This window comes from Sceloporus occidentalis, unplaced genomic scaffold, assembly GCF_023333645.1.
Source record: "Sceloporus occidentalis isolate IW3139 unplaced genomic scaffold, rSceOcc1.0.p SCAF_88, whole genome shotgun sequence".
In the NCBI taxonomy this organism is placed as follows: domain Eukaryota; kingdom Metazoa; phylum Chordata; class Lepidosauria; order Squamata; family Phrynosomatidae; genus Sceloporus; species Sceloporus occidentalis.
Window position 1 is genome coordinate 1013210 of NW_028317068.1, and position 14743 is coordinate 1027952.

Sequence of the window (14743 nt, forward strand, 5' to 3'; positions counted from 1 at the left end):
GAAACAACTCAAAATCTCAAAATCAAAATATAGTGCTTTAATTATAATTACACATCAAATGGTCCTGGTATTGCTGCTATGGGTAAATCACTGCTAGTCACTGCTAGGTGGCAGACATTTACCTAGATCTTTATGTATATTGTGTGAATATATGTATTTTCTTTACACCATTTAAATAATAAATGTTTCTATTAATATTATTTATTTATTAAGCTCTAACATATAAAATAGAGGCATTAAGAAGGTAAAAAGGGCCAGAGGAATTCGGTTCTAAGTGAGAGACACTTGGGAGGTATGGTAAAGAGGAAAGCAAGTACCTTTTGGCCCCTGCTTGTTGTAAAAATTATATACCCCTTTTAAGTTGATCAATTTTAGCTTTGTAAAATATATTTATTATATTAGCTACTAAATACAACATTTTCATCTTTTTCTTAGACACAAAATGGAAAATAGTGATAAACCTAATATTGATGAACAGTCACAATCCCAAAATGATCTCACAGTACAAGATAATGGATCACCAACAATCCCTAGTGCAAAAGCTGAAGGTACTCTACTGGATAACAGCCATGACATTTCAGAAGTGCTGAACAAACAGCTGGAAGACATTATTCACACATACACCTCAAGTGAAGTTATAGGTACCAGCAATCCTGAACCTTCAGTTACAGAAGAGTCACTGCAGGAAAATGGAGAAAGTGAAGAAGCCAGTAGTGACCAAACTTCTTCAGTAGATTTCACCACATCAAAAGAGCCACCTCCAAGCAAGGATCAGAAACCAGAAAAGAAAATATTAAAAGGATTGGGTAAGAAATGCAGAGTTGGAAATGTAGTACATTAACTGTTTCATCAGAAAGTGAGTAAGAACAACAAAAGAACCCCTTAGTACTGAATTCTAGATACTACACAAAATGTATGCAAAATTCAATATGTTTAATATAAAATGTAATTCTAAAACAAACAGTATATACAAAAACTCAGGCTAGGCAACAACAGGCTTTGTCATGGTCATTTCAGTAACTGCCTCGTACATCCCCAATGACTCTCATGCCTTTTTGGGAAACACTAGTGTTTGGTTATAGACATTTTGCCTATCTCTGTAGAGTAATAAAAAAAGATTGCTTAATGTGCTTCCAGCGTGTGCTGATTAGCTGTCAGTCAGGCAGCTGCAGAAAAAGTCACCACTGTTAGTACCACTCAAATTATAACTAGCTCTTGATTGGTTTTCCAACATATTTGAAGCTGTATTTAAATGTAAGAAGCTGTATATAATCCATAGCCTCATTCTGACAATTGTGTTGCTGAGTTCATAAATGTACCTGGCCTCCAGAAGGAGGAACTAATGCATTTATTGTTAGTTGCTAGTGCAGTGAATAAAATAACAATTTTCTCAGCTTCCCTTTTCCCATATGTTTTTTTTTTGTTACATTTGCTGTTTAATTCTGTAATTCTGTTATGTTATATATCAGCTATACTGCTATTTTTGATTGTCTCTTTACAATGCTGTTCATTAGGATTATATGAATGGTAGCATGCAGACACCATATTATTTTTGTGTTTTAGTTTAATTTGTTCAGCGCATTTTTAAGGGCAGCACTCCCACATTTTAGATAGCGAGAGGTTCCCTCCCTGTGAATCAGCAGACGCTGTTGGTTCTTCTAACCTTGGGACTTCAGCTTTCCCTTTTCCAAAGGTTTTTTTTCTGTTTTCTTTTTTCATAGATAACATTTTGCTGTTCAATTCTGAAGTCCCATGTGATATTAACTATACTGACAATTTGGAATATATCTTTGTAAATGTTGTTCATTATGATTCTAAAAGCAGCGGCATATTATTTTTGTAGTTCATTTTAATCTATTTATGGTTGCGGGTTAGTCCGACATCTCCCTTGGAGTTGACATTCACCCTTGTACTTTAGTGCCCTAGGTTTGCAGAGTCATGTTTAGGCCTCTCATGTTTTACACAGGAAGGCCCACCCTGGGCCGCCTGAAACATATAGCACAACCAACCTCAAACTCCTATCCATAAATACACAGGGCTTGAATACCCCCAGAGAAACATTCTATCTTGTTGAGGGATCTGAAATGATGTAAAATAGACATAGCTTTTATCCAAGAGACCCATTTGCAAGTGCTTTCCATGCCTAAACTCACTTAGCAGGGTACTTTAGTAATAACCCCCATCCAAAGGCACTGCCATTCTTTTCTCTAAATTCTTGGCTTTTTAGGAACAGACTACAATTGCTGACCCTGAGGGTAGATACCTGTTGGTTAAGTGACTGATAATTAATCAAAAATAAACATTTTCCAACCTACCTTCCAAACAAGCAACAACATCATGTTAGGAAAATTTTACATGAGTTGAGGGACTTCCAAGAGGCGATTCTCATATTGGGTGGTATTTTCAACATAGCCCTATAACGAAAAATAGACACCTTGATGGGACCCACCCATACATGTGATTAAGAAAACTGCCTCACTCCTGGCTGATTTCCACCTGGTGGACTGCTGGAGATCTGAAAACCTTTGAGGACCTCTGCGTAGCTACCTCACCACCATCTCCTGGCATATTGTTTCTTTACCAGCATCTTCTCAGGACTTTATACCCTATCCCCTCAAGCTTTATGAAAAAATGGAAGACGCAGATCTCACTTACCCTGGAGCAGTGGGAAAAACTATCCATCCATGCCCAACATAGTTCAAGCCGTAATAGAATCAAGAGATGTCATACAAATTGTTGGCTAATCATTATAGAACTCCCTCAGTGACTCATGTTTATCAAACAAATATATCAAACTCCTTCTGGTCCCAATTCCGCTCACTACTATATAAGTTCACAGATAACAAAACTGCCATTCACACCAGAGTTTCTCTTCCTACCACCTCACCTTTTGACAGCAGGGAAAGTCCTGATACCACTACATTGGGGAGACTCATCCCCTCCCTCTTTCAGAGAGTGTGTCCTAAGAATTAAGCAGGAGGGCAAGTTAGAGGAGCTGGTCCTCTTGGCTAATGATGCAGCAGGCAGGTATCAAGATAAGTGGTTAAACTGGTTGGAGTTTATGGTGGGGCCATAGGTCCGTCCGCTGTTATGGGGAGGTGGTTGATTATATTAACAAATATAATTATATTAACAAATCCTCTTAGTATTTACAAATATTCTTTTAGGGTGTTCTTTTCCCTCTCCCCAACTTTCCTTGGTACCTACCCAGTAACCCTGTTGCCCGTGGCTGTGGATTATGATTAATTAGGTTTCCCTAACATAATTGCATCTGCCCATACCATGGGCTTTCATTGATACTTTCTATAAAATATGCATTGTCAATGCTACTATGCACTGTGCTGTTAAGCTTACTGTAACATGCAATTTAAGATGCAATGGATTAATAGCTGTGTAACATATTGTACCCCTTTTATACTGGCCTTAAATGTTTCTTTCGAAAATAAATAGTCTTTTACCATAAAATAATATTTTTTAATAGTTATCTGTGATGCATAAAATACTACACTAGTGCACTGTTAAATATTGAGGACCCTCATATTTTTATAAACTTTGTTTACTGCATTTATATTTTACTGTTAATGCTAATTTTTTACACATTATGCACATACCTGTGAACTTTGGCTTTTATGTCCCAGTCACAGGGTCTCCGGGTTACACAGTCTAGAGCCGACTCCTTCCTATGCTATACTGCTGTGATCATATCTAAGACTTCAAAGTAGTGCTTTGTAGACTTGTCCTTTCGGATTCATATGATTTTTAATCTTAACAAACTTTGCCAATTTTGTTACTAATGTCCGAATACGAGGAGGGACCCAAAAGAAGCAGAGAGCTCCACATTTTAGTTTTCATATAGTTGTTTTTTCACTCTGCAAGAGGCCAGAATAATGCTGTTCCTCCAATCGGGGGAGAGCATGTGCTCTCTTTGCATCAAATAAATTAATAATCCCCCAAAAATGTTGATAAACACATATTAATGGTGAAGTATATCAATCACACAATTCAATTAATTTATTTTAGTCAATAAATAGATCAGTTCAATTCACTGATGGAGCAAAATCCAATGTAAACCAAAAAATAATCAAACATAATCCCAAAAATTAATCCCATAGACAATATTCCAGCTAATAATCTTCGCAACAGAGAAAAGCCCTGTAAAGTGATCAGGGTATAGCGCTACACCACCATTCCCGCTGCCAACATATTAAACGGTGTCCCAGATGGCCTCTTAATCACAGGTAAATTATTGAGAGTTTCAAGCTATCATTGTGACACATCCCACGATTGCCTGCATGTCATCTTATTTCATTGAAATAATTCAAATAAATATCATTCAAATAAAGATTGTTAACAAAATCTACTCTCAAGTGTTTTATGCTTGTTATATCTATCGTCTGTGTGCTTGTTAATAAGGACACAACTGCTTAGGCCTATAGCATCCGCACAGGTATCAGTAAAATAACTTTACTCATCCCCAGTAAGACACAAATATGTGGGCAAGGGAATAAACCACTGCCAGATGACGACCATATTAGCACCTCAGACAGATATACTCGGCATATTCACCAAGAGTTTAAACTAGTTGTATGGGCCACCACTGGTTTGGTTTCTCCCAATTTCCGCGGAATTTTCTTGCGGAAATACCAATATTAGTATTCTTAGCAATCTATTTCGGGCGGGAGGGATGGAAAGTTCCAGTTTTTTTCCCTACCTGATCATGGTGGAAAAGGAAGTAAGAAAGTGGCACCTCTGTTTATATACCTGCTTAATACAAAGTTGTAAACATGACCAATGAATGAGAGGGACACAAAGCATTCCAGCAGTCAGCAGTCATATCCACCTTCCCCATTGGTCTGGGGGTGGGGGGCATAAATTGTGATTTAGACAGTTCCAGAGTGCAACATCCCTCCTTATACAAGAGCTTCATGTTGTATTACCTGATACTTGCTTTAGAAATGAGTGTATTACAACCCATTATGTTTTATATAATGCCACTAGACACTACAGATCAAAGTTAAGTTTGCTTAGTCGTTGTTATAGTTAACATAACCATTAAATGGTTTTTAATACCTAAACATTTTAATATATGTTTGTCACTAGAAATATTCACTAATTGTCAAAGCAATTTTATCTTTTGTGTATTTTAAAATGCCTTACTTCAAAAGCTTATATTGTGTAAGGTAATTCTACATCATAATAAAGACTCAAGTTGTAAACATCTTCAGCACAAATGCAGCAGATGTGCCTCATTTTAATGTCTGCTTATTTGATTTGCAAATGAACTGGATGTTTAAATCACAGATTATCCAAATTTTCAGTTTCCATGGGTATGGTATGGTTATTGGACTTCTTTTTCTTCTAAGGAAAAAATTATTAGAGATATGTGCTCTTCAATATGTCTCAATGTAGTAAAATAAGTGATTGTATTACAAAACTAATACTTGATCATGCTTACACATTTTGTGGATGGTTATTAAAGGTTTTAAAGCAAAAAAAAGGAAACAAATATCAAATTTGGAAAATTCATGTTATACGGTGTGGAGTATGTTTTTTCTATTTATACGTGAACAAACAATGTGGTATTAGTAGAGAAATCAGACTATATTGATTTTATTTCTTGATTTATTTAAACAAAGACCAGTTATCATATGCACTTTAATGCAGATGATAATTAAATGCAAATGCATTGAGGGATTCTGCAGAATCCAGACATAAGCATTTGCCTCTTGCTCTGTCTCCCCCAACAGCTTGGTTTGCAGATGTGTTTAGGCAAACACATCTCCTGCTCCCTGTGCCCACACAGTAATGGGAACTGGTATTTCTACTTGTTATGTTGTAGTCTTCTAAATGATCACCAAAGGAGAAAGGGTACTAAAGGTGATAATGTATTTTGAAACCCTACAAAAGCACCTCACATTGAATTAATTCTAGATTAGACGTTTACCTGTAAGAGGTTTTAGCATCACTGTGAGAACCTGTCTTTACGTATCTTTGAACTCTGATGTCATAGTGTTGTGTTTGTATATATATAATATAATAATGTATTCTCCTCCCAAAAATTAAGGAAATGTATATGTTGCTTTAGGAAAAGAGACTACAATGCTCCTGCAAAGCCTGGATAAGCTTAACACCACGGAAGAGAAGTTGGAAGCTTTTGCTAAGAAGTATTCAGAAATGGTCTGTGCAGCATGTGTTTTACTAGGGTTTGTGTTTATGAGATGAGCTCATGAGTTTCCTTAAGGCTAGGTTTCCACTTGGTTTTTTTTAGCTAAAAACGCCCATAAAAACGCCAATAGCGCCACCTGGCGTTTTTTTAGTGAAAACACGCAGCAGCCAGATGTTAGCTGTTCTTCAATAGGAAATCGCAGAATGCCATATCCACTTGGCGTTTTTTTGCTTGGCGTTTTTTCTGTCCTCTTTGGCGTTTTTCTGCTTTTTTGGGCTCTGTGGCAGTTTTTCAAAATCGCAGCATGTTGACACTCTGGCGTTTTTTGCAAGGAAATCTTGGCGTTTTTCTCCAATAGAAGTCTATGGGAGAGAAAAAACGCCATGAAAAAGCCATGTGGGTTTATTGCCTTGGCGTTTTTTATGGCGTTTTTTCCACAGTTACAATGCAGAGGATGGACCCGGTATCTGTGTGTCCTACGAGAAATAGGCTGGAAACAAACAGTTTCACACAAAACAAAGTTCATATTGAATTCTACACCATTTGGAACAAACATGCCATTACAAACAAACATACGCGACGCATCAACTGGATCCTGCGTGCCAAAAGCAACAGCAAACAATTTGCACCATCATTTGGGGCCAATCTTCCTAGAGGAGCAGACATTCGGAATAAAGCATGCCTTACAAACCACAGAAAAGTGACAAAAGGGTCCGCCGGGGCGTTTAAGTAGAACTCTACCAAGTAAATGACATCAGGGGGCAGATACTTGCCATTTATCCTAATCCCTTTTAGCTGGGTGAAACTTCTAACTTGTAAAGGCTGGAAAAACTGCCTAAGGTCAAAAAAAGCAATTTCCACAGAAAGGCTAAAACGCCAGAAAAAACTCCAGAAAAAACCGCCAAAACGCAGGAAAATGCACTGGCAGTTTTCTTGGCGTTTTTCATCAAGAAAACAAACGCAGGACAAAAACCCAAGTGGAAACCTAGCCTAAGTGTGTTTTTTTCCACAAGTGACCTTGTGTGTTTAATATAGTTGAAAAGCAAATCATATAGATGGGGAAAATAAGAAAATTGTCTTTAATACATTTTGAATGACACATTACCTCTAATAGGGCTAGTATCCTACATTTATCAGTCTAATAGGTACTTTATCTTGCATTGATCCAAAGGGTTAGTGTTTTAGGTCAGTGGATTGCATGTTAGCAAGATTAAGTGGATTGATAGTTTGTCTTTTTCTCCTGTTTCTCTAATCCTTTAGCTTGAAGAGTATCGTGCAGAACAAAAGCAGATGAAACTCCTGCAAAAGCGTCAGGCCCAACTAATAAAAGAGAAAGACCATCTGCAAAGTGAGCATAGCAAAGCCATTTTAGCTCGTAGCAAACTGGAAAGTCTCTGTCGGGAGCTGCAAAGACACAACAAAACACTTAAGGTAACAACAAAATAAGAAAGCTATTAGCTATGTTTGTAAATGTACATTTAAAAACAAATTGAGGTATGTGTTCTAGACCTAGATGATTTTTCAAAACTACTTGACCTCTGTAATATTGCCCTAGGGAGACAAATTACATCCAGTATTACATGAACAACAAACTAATAAAAAATAGAAAAATAAAAATAGGAATACATAAGAAATACCTCATCAATAGGTTTATGGGGTGAATCTCCAAGGTTTCCATAGAGTAGAGTACCCATTTTGTAGACAACAATCTACAGTACTTCTAGGAGGCATTTCTGCAACATCTGCAAGCACCTGCAACACCTTTGCCTGCCATGTTGCAAGGGAATATGTTCTTCAGATGGCCTACCTCTTCTTTCATCTTCTAATCTGATCAAGCAAAGGAGCAAATGAAGCAAGGTGCAGGGAGCAGGCATTATTAAAAGCACAGATTCCTTTGCTTCCCCACTAAAACGTCAGACCACAACACACTCTCAGGTGTACGCACACTGAACTTTAATGCCATTAATGCAGTTGATTTGGTGTGTGAAGCCACTGGATGGATACATGTATAAACACAATCTAATAGTCTACTGCTGCTTGTATCCTACTGCTAGGTGGCCACATGCACATTACTTAGCAGCACTGGCCTTAAAGTGCCAATGTCAGTATTAATCTTCAGTCAGTTTCTGATAAGAAGCTTCCGCCTATGGCAGTTCAGCTGTACTCGACATTTCAGAATTACATTGTCCCAACTGCCAAAGGTTTTGAAAATAGTTTTACAGGTATGATATGTCACAGTAGTGTAGAAGGCATTCCCAAGCTTATAATTACATTTAACACCCCCCTAGTGACGCCACTGACATTGTCCAGTTTTCTATAAATAAGAATGTTTTTTTGTTAAGTTTGTTAGGTTCAATATTTTTGTGTCACTGATTGTAATGAAAAATTATGTTTTGAAGATAAAATGCCATATTTATTCCATAATCTTGACTGATTTAATATTACTAAGAAATTACTAAAAAAAAAAACTCTTACTAGTCAAAGGAGGTAGCTCATAACAGCATGATAAATTGGAACAGAAATGGTGAATTAATTTTATGTGGCACCATTTCCATGTGTAGAAATAAATAAATTCCAAGAATATAAACACATTTAACAGTGGCTGGCATGTATAAATTACTATAATAAGATGATATTTCTATAATTTGTAAACAGGAGGAGACCATTCAACGTGTCCGAGAGGATGAAGAAAAACGGAAAGACATCACAAACCATTTCCAGTCAACATTAACAGACATCCAGAGCCAGATTGAGCAACAGAGAGAGAGAAATAACAAGCTATGTCTGGAGAACACAGAGCTAGCAGAAAAATTACATAGTATTGTTGGCCAATATGAAGTCCGAGAAGAGGTAAGAACAGCTGTGATAGCGTTGTGTGAGCTGTCTTTCTATGCAGCAGATACAAAAACCTTTACATAAATGCAAATAAATAATAATACACAGGTATTACTTACCATTCACACACCTACATTCAGATTTATTATCTTACAGGCACGCAATTATAAACTGTAAACAAATATAATAAATAATGTTCTAAATCACCATGGTAGTGTTCTTTCATTATAAGTGATTGTGACAGATACTGCAGGCCCCTCTACCTCTACCGTGATGTTAGGGGAAAGTGGCCGTGAAAAAATTCACAGGAAAACCAGCCCCCAGGCTCACTGGTCACTCTCCATGGATGGAGCAACTACACCTTAACCCAAATCTATTCCCACGACCTCAAAATGTTACTGCCGCCACTAAGTTTTATTTAGGGTTTTGTAAATGCTAAGGAGACTCCGTAAACCTCTGAACTACTCAAACTTCGTGAAACCCCAATTTAGCCAAAAAAGGTAAAATGTCCAAATTAGAAAAATGGAATTAGGCTATCTCTGAAAGCTAAGACTTCAAAATTAGAGAACAAAAACATAACTGATTAATTTATATTTAATCAAAATAAAAATAGTCACAGTGCTTATGCAAACATAATAATAAAAGAAGACATACAAAAAACAATAGGAAGATAAAAGTTTTTCTTTTAGGATCTTTTCTGTCTCTAGGAGACTGTTCCATTTAGTGTCACATGGGAGGGGAGTGTGTAGCCTGGGCACTTTTATTGAGCTAGGTCATAAAACTAAGCATTATAGTAATAGACTAATAGCTTGTTTCCAATATGTTAACAATGTATATATCCACTGAAAAATGTTATCTCCAGTATACACACAATTACATATCATTTTGCTTGAGCGTGTTTATCTATATTAATAAAAAAAAATAGCCAAATTGGCTCAAGAGAATATGGAGTCTCTAGCCAAAAGTATTCAACATTGAAATGTTATAGCGTCACGTAAGCTTTTGGGACCTCAAAGGTCATCTGCTTCTGGCAGAAGAAAAATCCTGAAAACTGAAATGAATCAACCCTTTCCATGCCCCTGTGGTTTATAACTGACAGATACATTATGTTTTGTAGAACCTGGAAAAAGTATTTAAACAGAAAGAACTTCAGCAGAAGCTGGTGGATGCAAGATTCGAGCAGGCCCAGGAACAGATGAAACAAGCAGAGGAAAAACACAATAGAGAAAAGGAGTTTGTAAGTGTTTGCCGTGAATTTAATTCTATAAGGGGTGTATAAATAAAAGTCCCAAAAATCCCTTCTGTGCATATTATATGCTCCAACATGTGTTACAAGGTAGGGTGTAAAGTGAAAATAGCTAAAATCAACCATTTTTAGTACAGGATGTGAAATAGGTGCCTATAAGATCTATCCTAGATCCCCAAAATCCCTGATGTAAAATATTAAAGCAAAAATTAAGATACATCATTGATGAAAACATAAGATGTCAATGAATGAAACAAGAAAAAAATAGGGTAGCAGAGGCATTATTAAACACTAATCTGCAACCACCAGACAGGCCCAGAGACTTGCTGTTCCCACAAAAATCTTGTAGCGCTGCCACTACTGCAAGGGATTCTGGGTAAACATGTGCAATTTTAGGTTAACAATGATAACCTTTTTGCCTCTATATCCACTTTATATATGCAGATTAGTGCTTAATAATGCCTCTGCTACCCCCTTAATTTTGCCTCTATATCCACATTATACATGCAGATTAGTACTATACAGAGCTAATCGATTAGATCAGCTTGTCAGCACAATTACTGCTATCCTATTGGGTGTGTGTGGTCTTGGGCACTACAACTATCATAAGCCAAAATGATGATGGGGTCATTGGAGCTATAACCCAGAAGTATACAGTGGGTGTCATTGAGGAAATACTTACAGTATTTTATGCCTTAATTGTGTTTCTTTGCAAAAATGATAACACCCATCTTATGTTTCTACCTTGCAATATATTTTCTTCTAAATTCTTGTAGAATCTTGATGTATGTATAGCCAGATATATCTGACACATTTATGGTTTGGGGTTTTTCAGAAAACCATATTTATTTTCATTACTTGTATTATTTAATTTGGCATATACTGGTAATTTTTAAGGAAAATAATGTTTTACCTGGATTTCTTATTTTGCATTTAAAACATTATACCCTGTGGGCTGAAATGCTTGTGAAGAGTTGCCCTGTCTGTGTAAATAAGAATATCAGTGAATAATCTTAGTTGTGAGTTCAGGGAACATTGGTTCAGTGAAAAACAGAGTGAAGAGCAAGAACCATCACAACCAAGTAATAGTAGACCGATAAATAATCACTAGACTTGGATAGCTGCAGTTGTGTATTTATCTTCAGTATTGCCCTAGGCCTAACCCAGCCTTGGTCCACCACCTCCACATCGTTGTCCTTACTGCTGAGTGTCTTGACATGATGTCATAGTGTTAATGGGCTGGTTGGGAGATCAGGGATCTCCTTTTTAACTAATTGAGTTGTGGCACTACATGGAGCCTAAATTGTACAGTAGTTGCTTTGGCACGATTATGCCACTGGATAGCTGTGATGCTTTATGTTAAAGACCTTTCACTCTCTTTCATTCTCTCTCTGTCTCTATCTCTCTCAGCTTTTCCTTCTTTCTTTATTTCCTTGTTCTTGTGATTTCTTCTTTTTTTGTCTCGCTCCCTCTTATTTCCCTCTATTTATCCTGATCATCTGGACTATCTGGTCATCCCCCCTCAACCCTGCACATAGCACTGTCCAGGAGCCATCTCACAACACTGTTCAGTAGTCCCTCCACCAACCTGCACACAACACTATCTGAAAGTCCCTCCCTCTTCTGCACAGAGCAATGTCCAAAAGCCCACCCCTCACATAACACCATATGCCAGGTCCTCTATTCCCATACACAGCATGATCTGGCTGCCACTCCATCCCTGCACACAACACGCAAGGCCTTGGTGTGCATCGTCGGTGACGCAGGTCATAAAGTGAGGCTCCAATCACTTTAAGTTTGACCTAGCGTGACAGGTCCCACTGTGACAAGACTTTTATTTATACAGAGATAATTAATATTCACATAAACACTATATGACCAAAAGTATGTGGACTCCAGACCATCACTCTTGTTTGAGCTCCTTGAACATCCCATTCCAAAACCAAGGGCATTAATATTGAGTTTGGGCCCGCCTGTATGGTACTTGGCCTTCTGGGATGACTTTCCACAAGATTTTGGAGTGTATCTGTGGGAATTTGTGCCTATTCATCCAAAGCATTTATGAGGTCAGGCCATTCAAGTTAATCCACAACAAACTCATGATGGACCTTTCTTTGTGCACAGGGGCACAGTAATGCTAAAAGCTCTTCGATATGACTTATTTTACAGTCTAAAGTGCTTCCAGATACTATGCCTTTATTAATATTGAGAGCCTAACAATGGTAAAATATATTTATTCACAGAAAGTATAATGAATAAAGTTGTTGTTGTTGTTGTTAAGGTTATGATTGCTGTCATATGTGGATATGTGGATAAATTTTACAAAGTATGAGTTAGTGCTTTCAGAGCTTAAACTAAACTAAACAGCCTTATGCACCAAATCGACAATAAAAAATCTTGTTGCATTGCTCTTTTGTGATCAGATTAGAGGACAGCATTGGGAGGCGAGTCCCATGGGACCCACCAAAAAACTTGCAGGCGCGGGCGTGTGGGTTTTGCTGGTTTTGCGGGAGCGGGCGGTCAGACACTCTACCTGCAGGTCCAGGTAATGCTGCGCAGTCCCGCAAGGCTGCCTTCGTGCTGCTCCCTTACAGTGTCTCTTTTCTTGCTCCGCCCAGGAACAAAGCAGAGTCACGTGATGTGATGTCACTTCCCGTGACTCCGCTGTGTTCCTGGGCGGAGCAAGAGAAGAGACGCTGTGAGGGAGCAACTCAAGGGCAGCCTTGCAGGACTGCACAGGAAATCTGCAGTTCAGGTAAGGAGGTGGGCGTGATTGGCCACATTTGTGGCGGGAGCGGGCGGGATTGACGAAAAATGTGGCGGGAGCGGGCACACATGTTGCAGGAGCCAGTGGGAGTGGAACAACCAAATTGCGGGAGCGGGCGGGATTGGACAAAAAAAATCAGCGGGAGCGGGATTAAAAAAGCAGTCCCGCGCAGGGCTCTAGATCAGATTGTAATTATACCTAACAGAGCTGTCCTATCACCTGCAAGAGACAAGGAATTTATAACGCCATTAGTAAAAACATTCTTGTACAAGTAGGCTAAAACACTCTTGTGTAACCTGCAGTGCATGTGATTACAAAGGAATTTATTTTATCAAATATTACCTTTATGAGTATGGGGGTAGCTGCTCTAATTTATTTGCTAAGAAGAGCTTTATAATCCACAATTCGTGGGTCCACATTCATTCACAGTCTGTCATAGTCTCTTTCGCGTTCAGTCTCTCACGATCCCTTAAGTTTTCCCTACCTTCTCTGCTGACCACTTCCGCTCCCACATCTTCTTCATCTTCTGCCTTCTTTCTTAAATCTTCAATCTGCTATTTTCTATCTTCATCCAGATTTCCACAGACATAACTCATAAATTCTGCCAAAATGGCAGGGCTTGTAGCAACACCCTCTCCCGATCCCCTTTTCGGAGAGAGGATGTCACTGAAAGTGTCATCATTTTGCCCTCACTTGAATTTGGGATGATACGCGGCGCGTTCAGTGATGTCCTCTCCCTGATCTTCCAATTAGGGGACAGGATGTCTCCGAAAGCGGCGTCACTTTGCCCTTGAGGCAATATGGCGGCACTTTTGGCAGCATCCTCTCCCCGATCATCCAATCAGGGGGGAGAACATCATCGCAAGCCAGATCATATCACCGTCATTTGAACTCAAGGCAATATGGCGGCGCTTGCTGTGGTGGATCAGAGCACACATGGGCATCCACAGTCAGATGACCTATTGATGATCTATTTTTGGCCCAGAAGAAAGTGAGGAAGAAGTGGGAAGGTCTACTCTTGCGGCAGGAGTGGACCTTACTCTGCTTTGTGCCCTAGTAGAAAACCATATGGTCATCGACAATGTTGTTGATGAGGCCAATGACCTGGATTTAGATTATGAGCCAAATTTGGAGGAGTCAAGTGACACATCTTCCAGTAATTTCTCCACTGAAGCTGACAGGAGGGGCAGAACTGGGCAGAAGGGTAGTAGGGTTGTAGATCTTTTCTACTCCGTGCTGAGATTAGGGTTGAGCAGCACACATCAGCTCGTGTTTTGAAAGCAGTTAGAGATGAGGACTTTGTGGGGTTGTGTTGCCCTGCACATATACTACACTTGGTGGTAAGGGCAGCTATTCCAATTGACAGGCAGTGTAGGCTGTCAAAACTGAAAAGGGCCATAAAATTGCTAGGCACAGCCTTGAAGCAAGTCAGCAGCTGAGGAAGGTTCACCCAGCACTGTCTATATCAGGACATAGTCACATGTTGGAACTCCACCCTGGGTATGATGGAGTGGATCGTAGAGCAGCAGGAAGCTCGTCATTCCATGTCCTCTGAGCAGAACATTGGGGTGTCCAACCTATTGGGCAGAGGAGAATGGGCTTTAATGGGGCAGGTGGTGGCAGGCCTGAAGCCATTCAGGGATGTGACAGAGAATTTAAGCCAGAGCACTGCCACTTTGGGCAAGGGTATCCCTCTACTGATCTACTGTAAACAAAAATGCATGACTTC

The 14743-nt window shown here is 38.9% G+C and overlaps 1 protein-coding gene across 1 annotated transcript in view; it reads left to right on the forward strand.

Annotated features, from left to right (window-relative positions):
• The first annotated feature begins 721 nt into the window (after positions 1 to 721).
• Positions 722 to 14743, forward strand: part of LOC149284773 (beta-taxilin-like) — a 34542-nt gene continuing 20520 nt past the window's right edge. The window contains exons 1-5 of the mRNA XM_089496207.1: positions 722 to 806; positions 6086 to 6177; positions 7427 to 7597; positions 8822 to 9016; positions 10119 to 10238. Of these exons, the coding sequence (XP_089352333.1) occupies positions 6100 to 6177; positions 7427 to 7597; positions 8822 to 9016; positions 10119 to 10238 (564 nt within the window). The 5' untranslated portion in view covers positions 722 to 806; positions 6086 to 6099. The remainder of the gene's footprint in view (positions 807 to 6085; positions 6178 to 7426; positions 7598 to 8821; positions 9017 to 10118; positions 10239 to 14743) is intronic.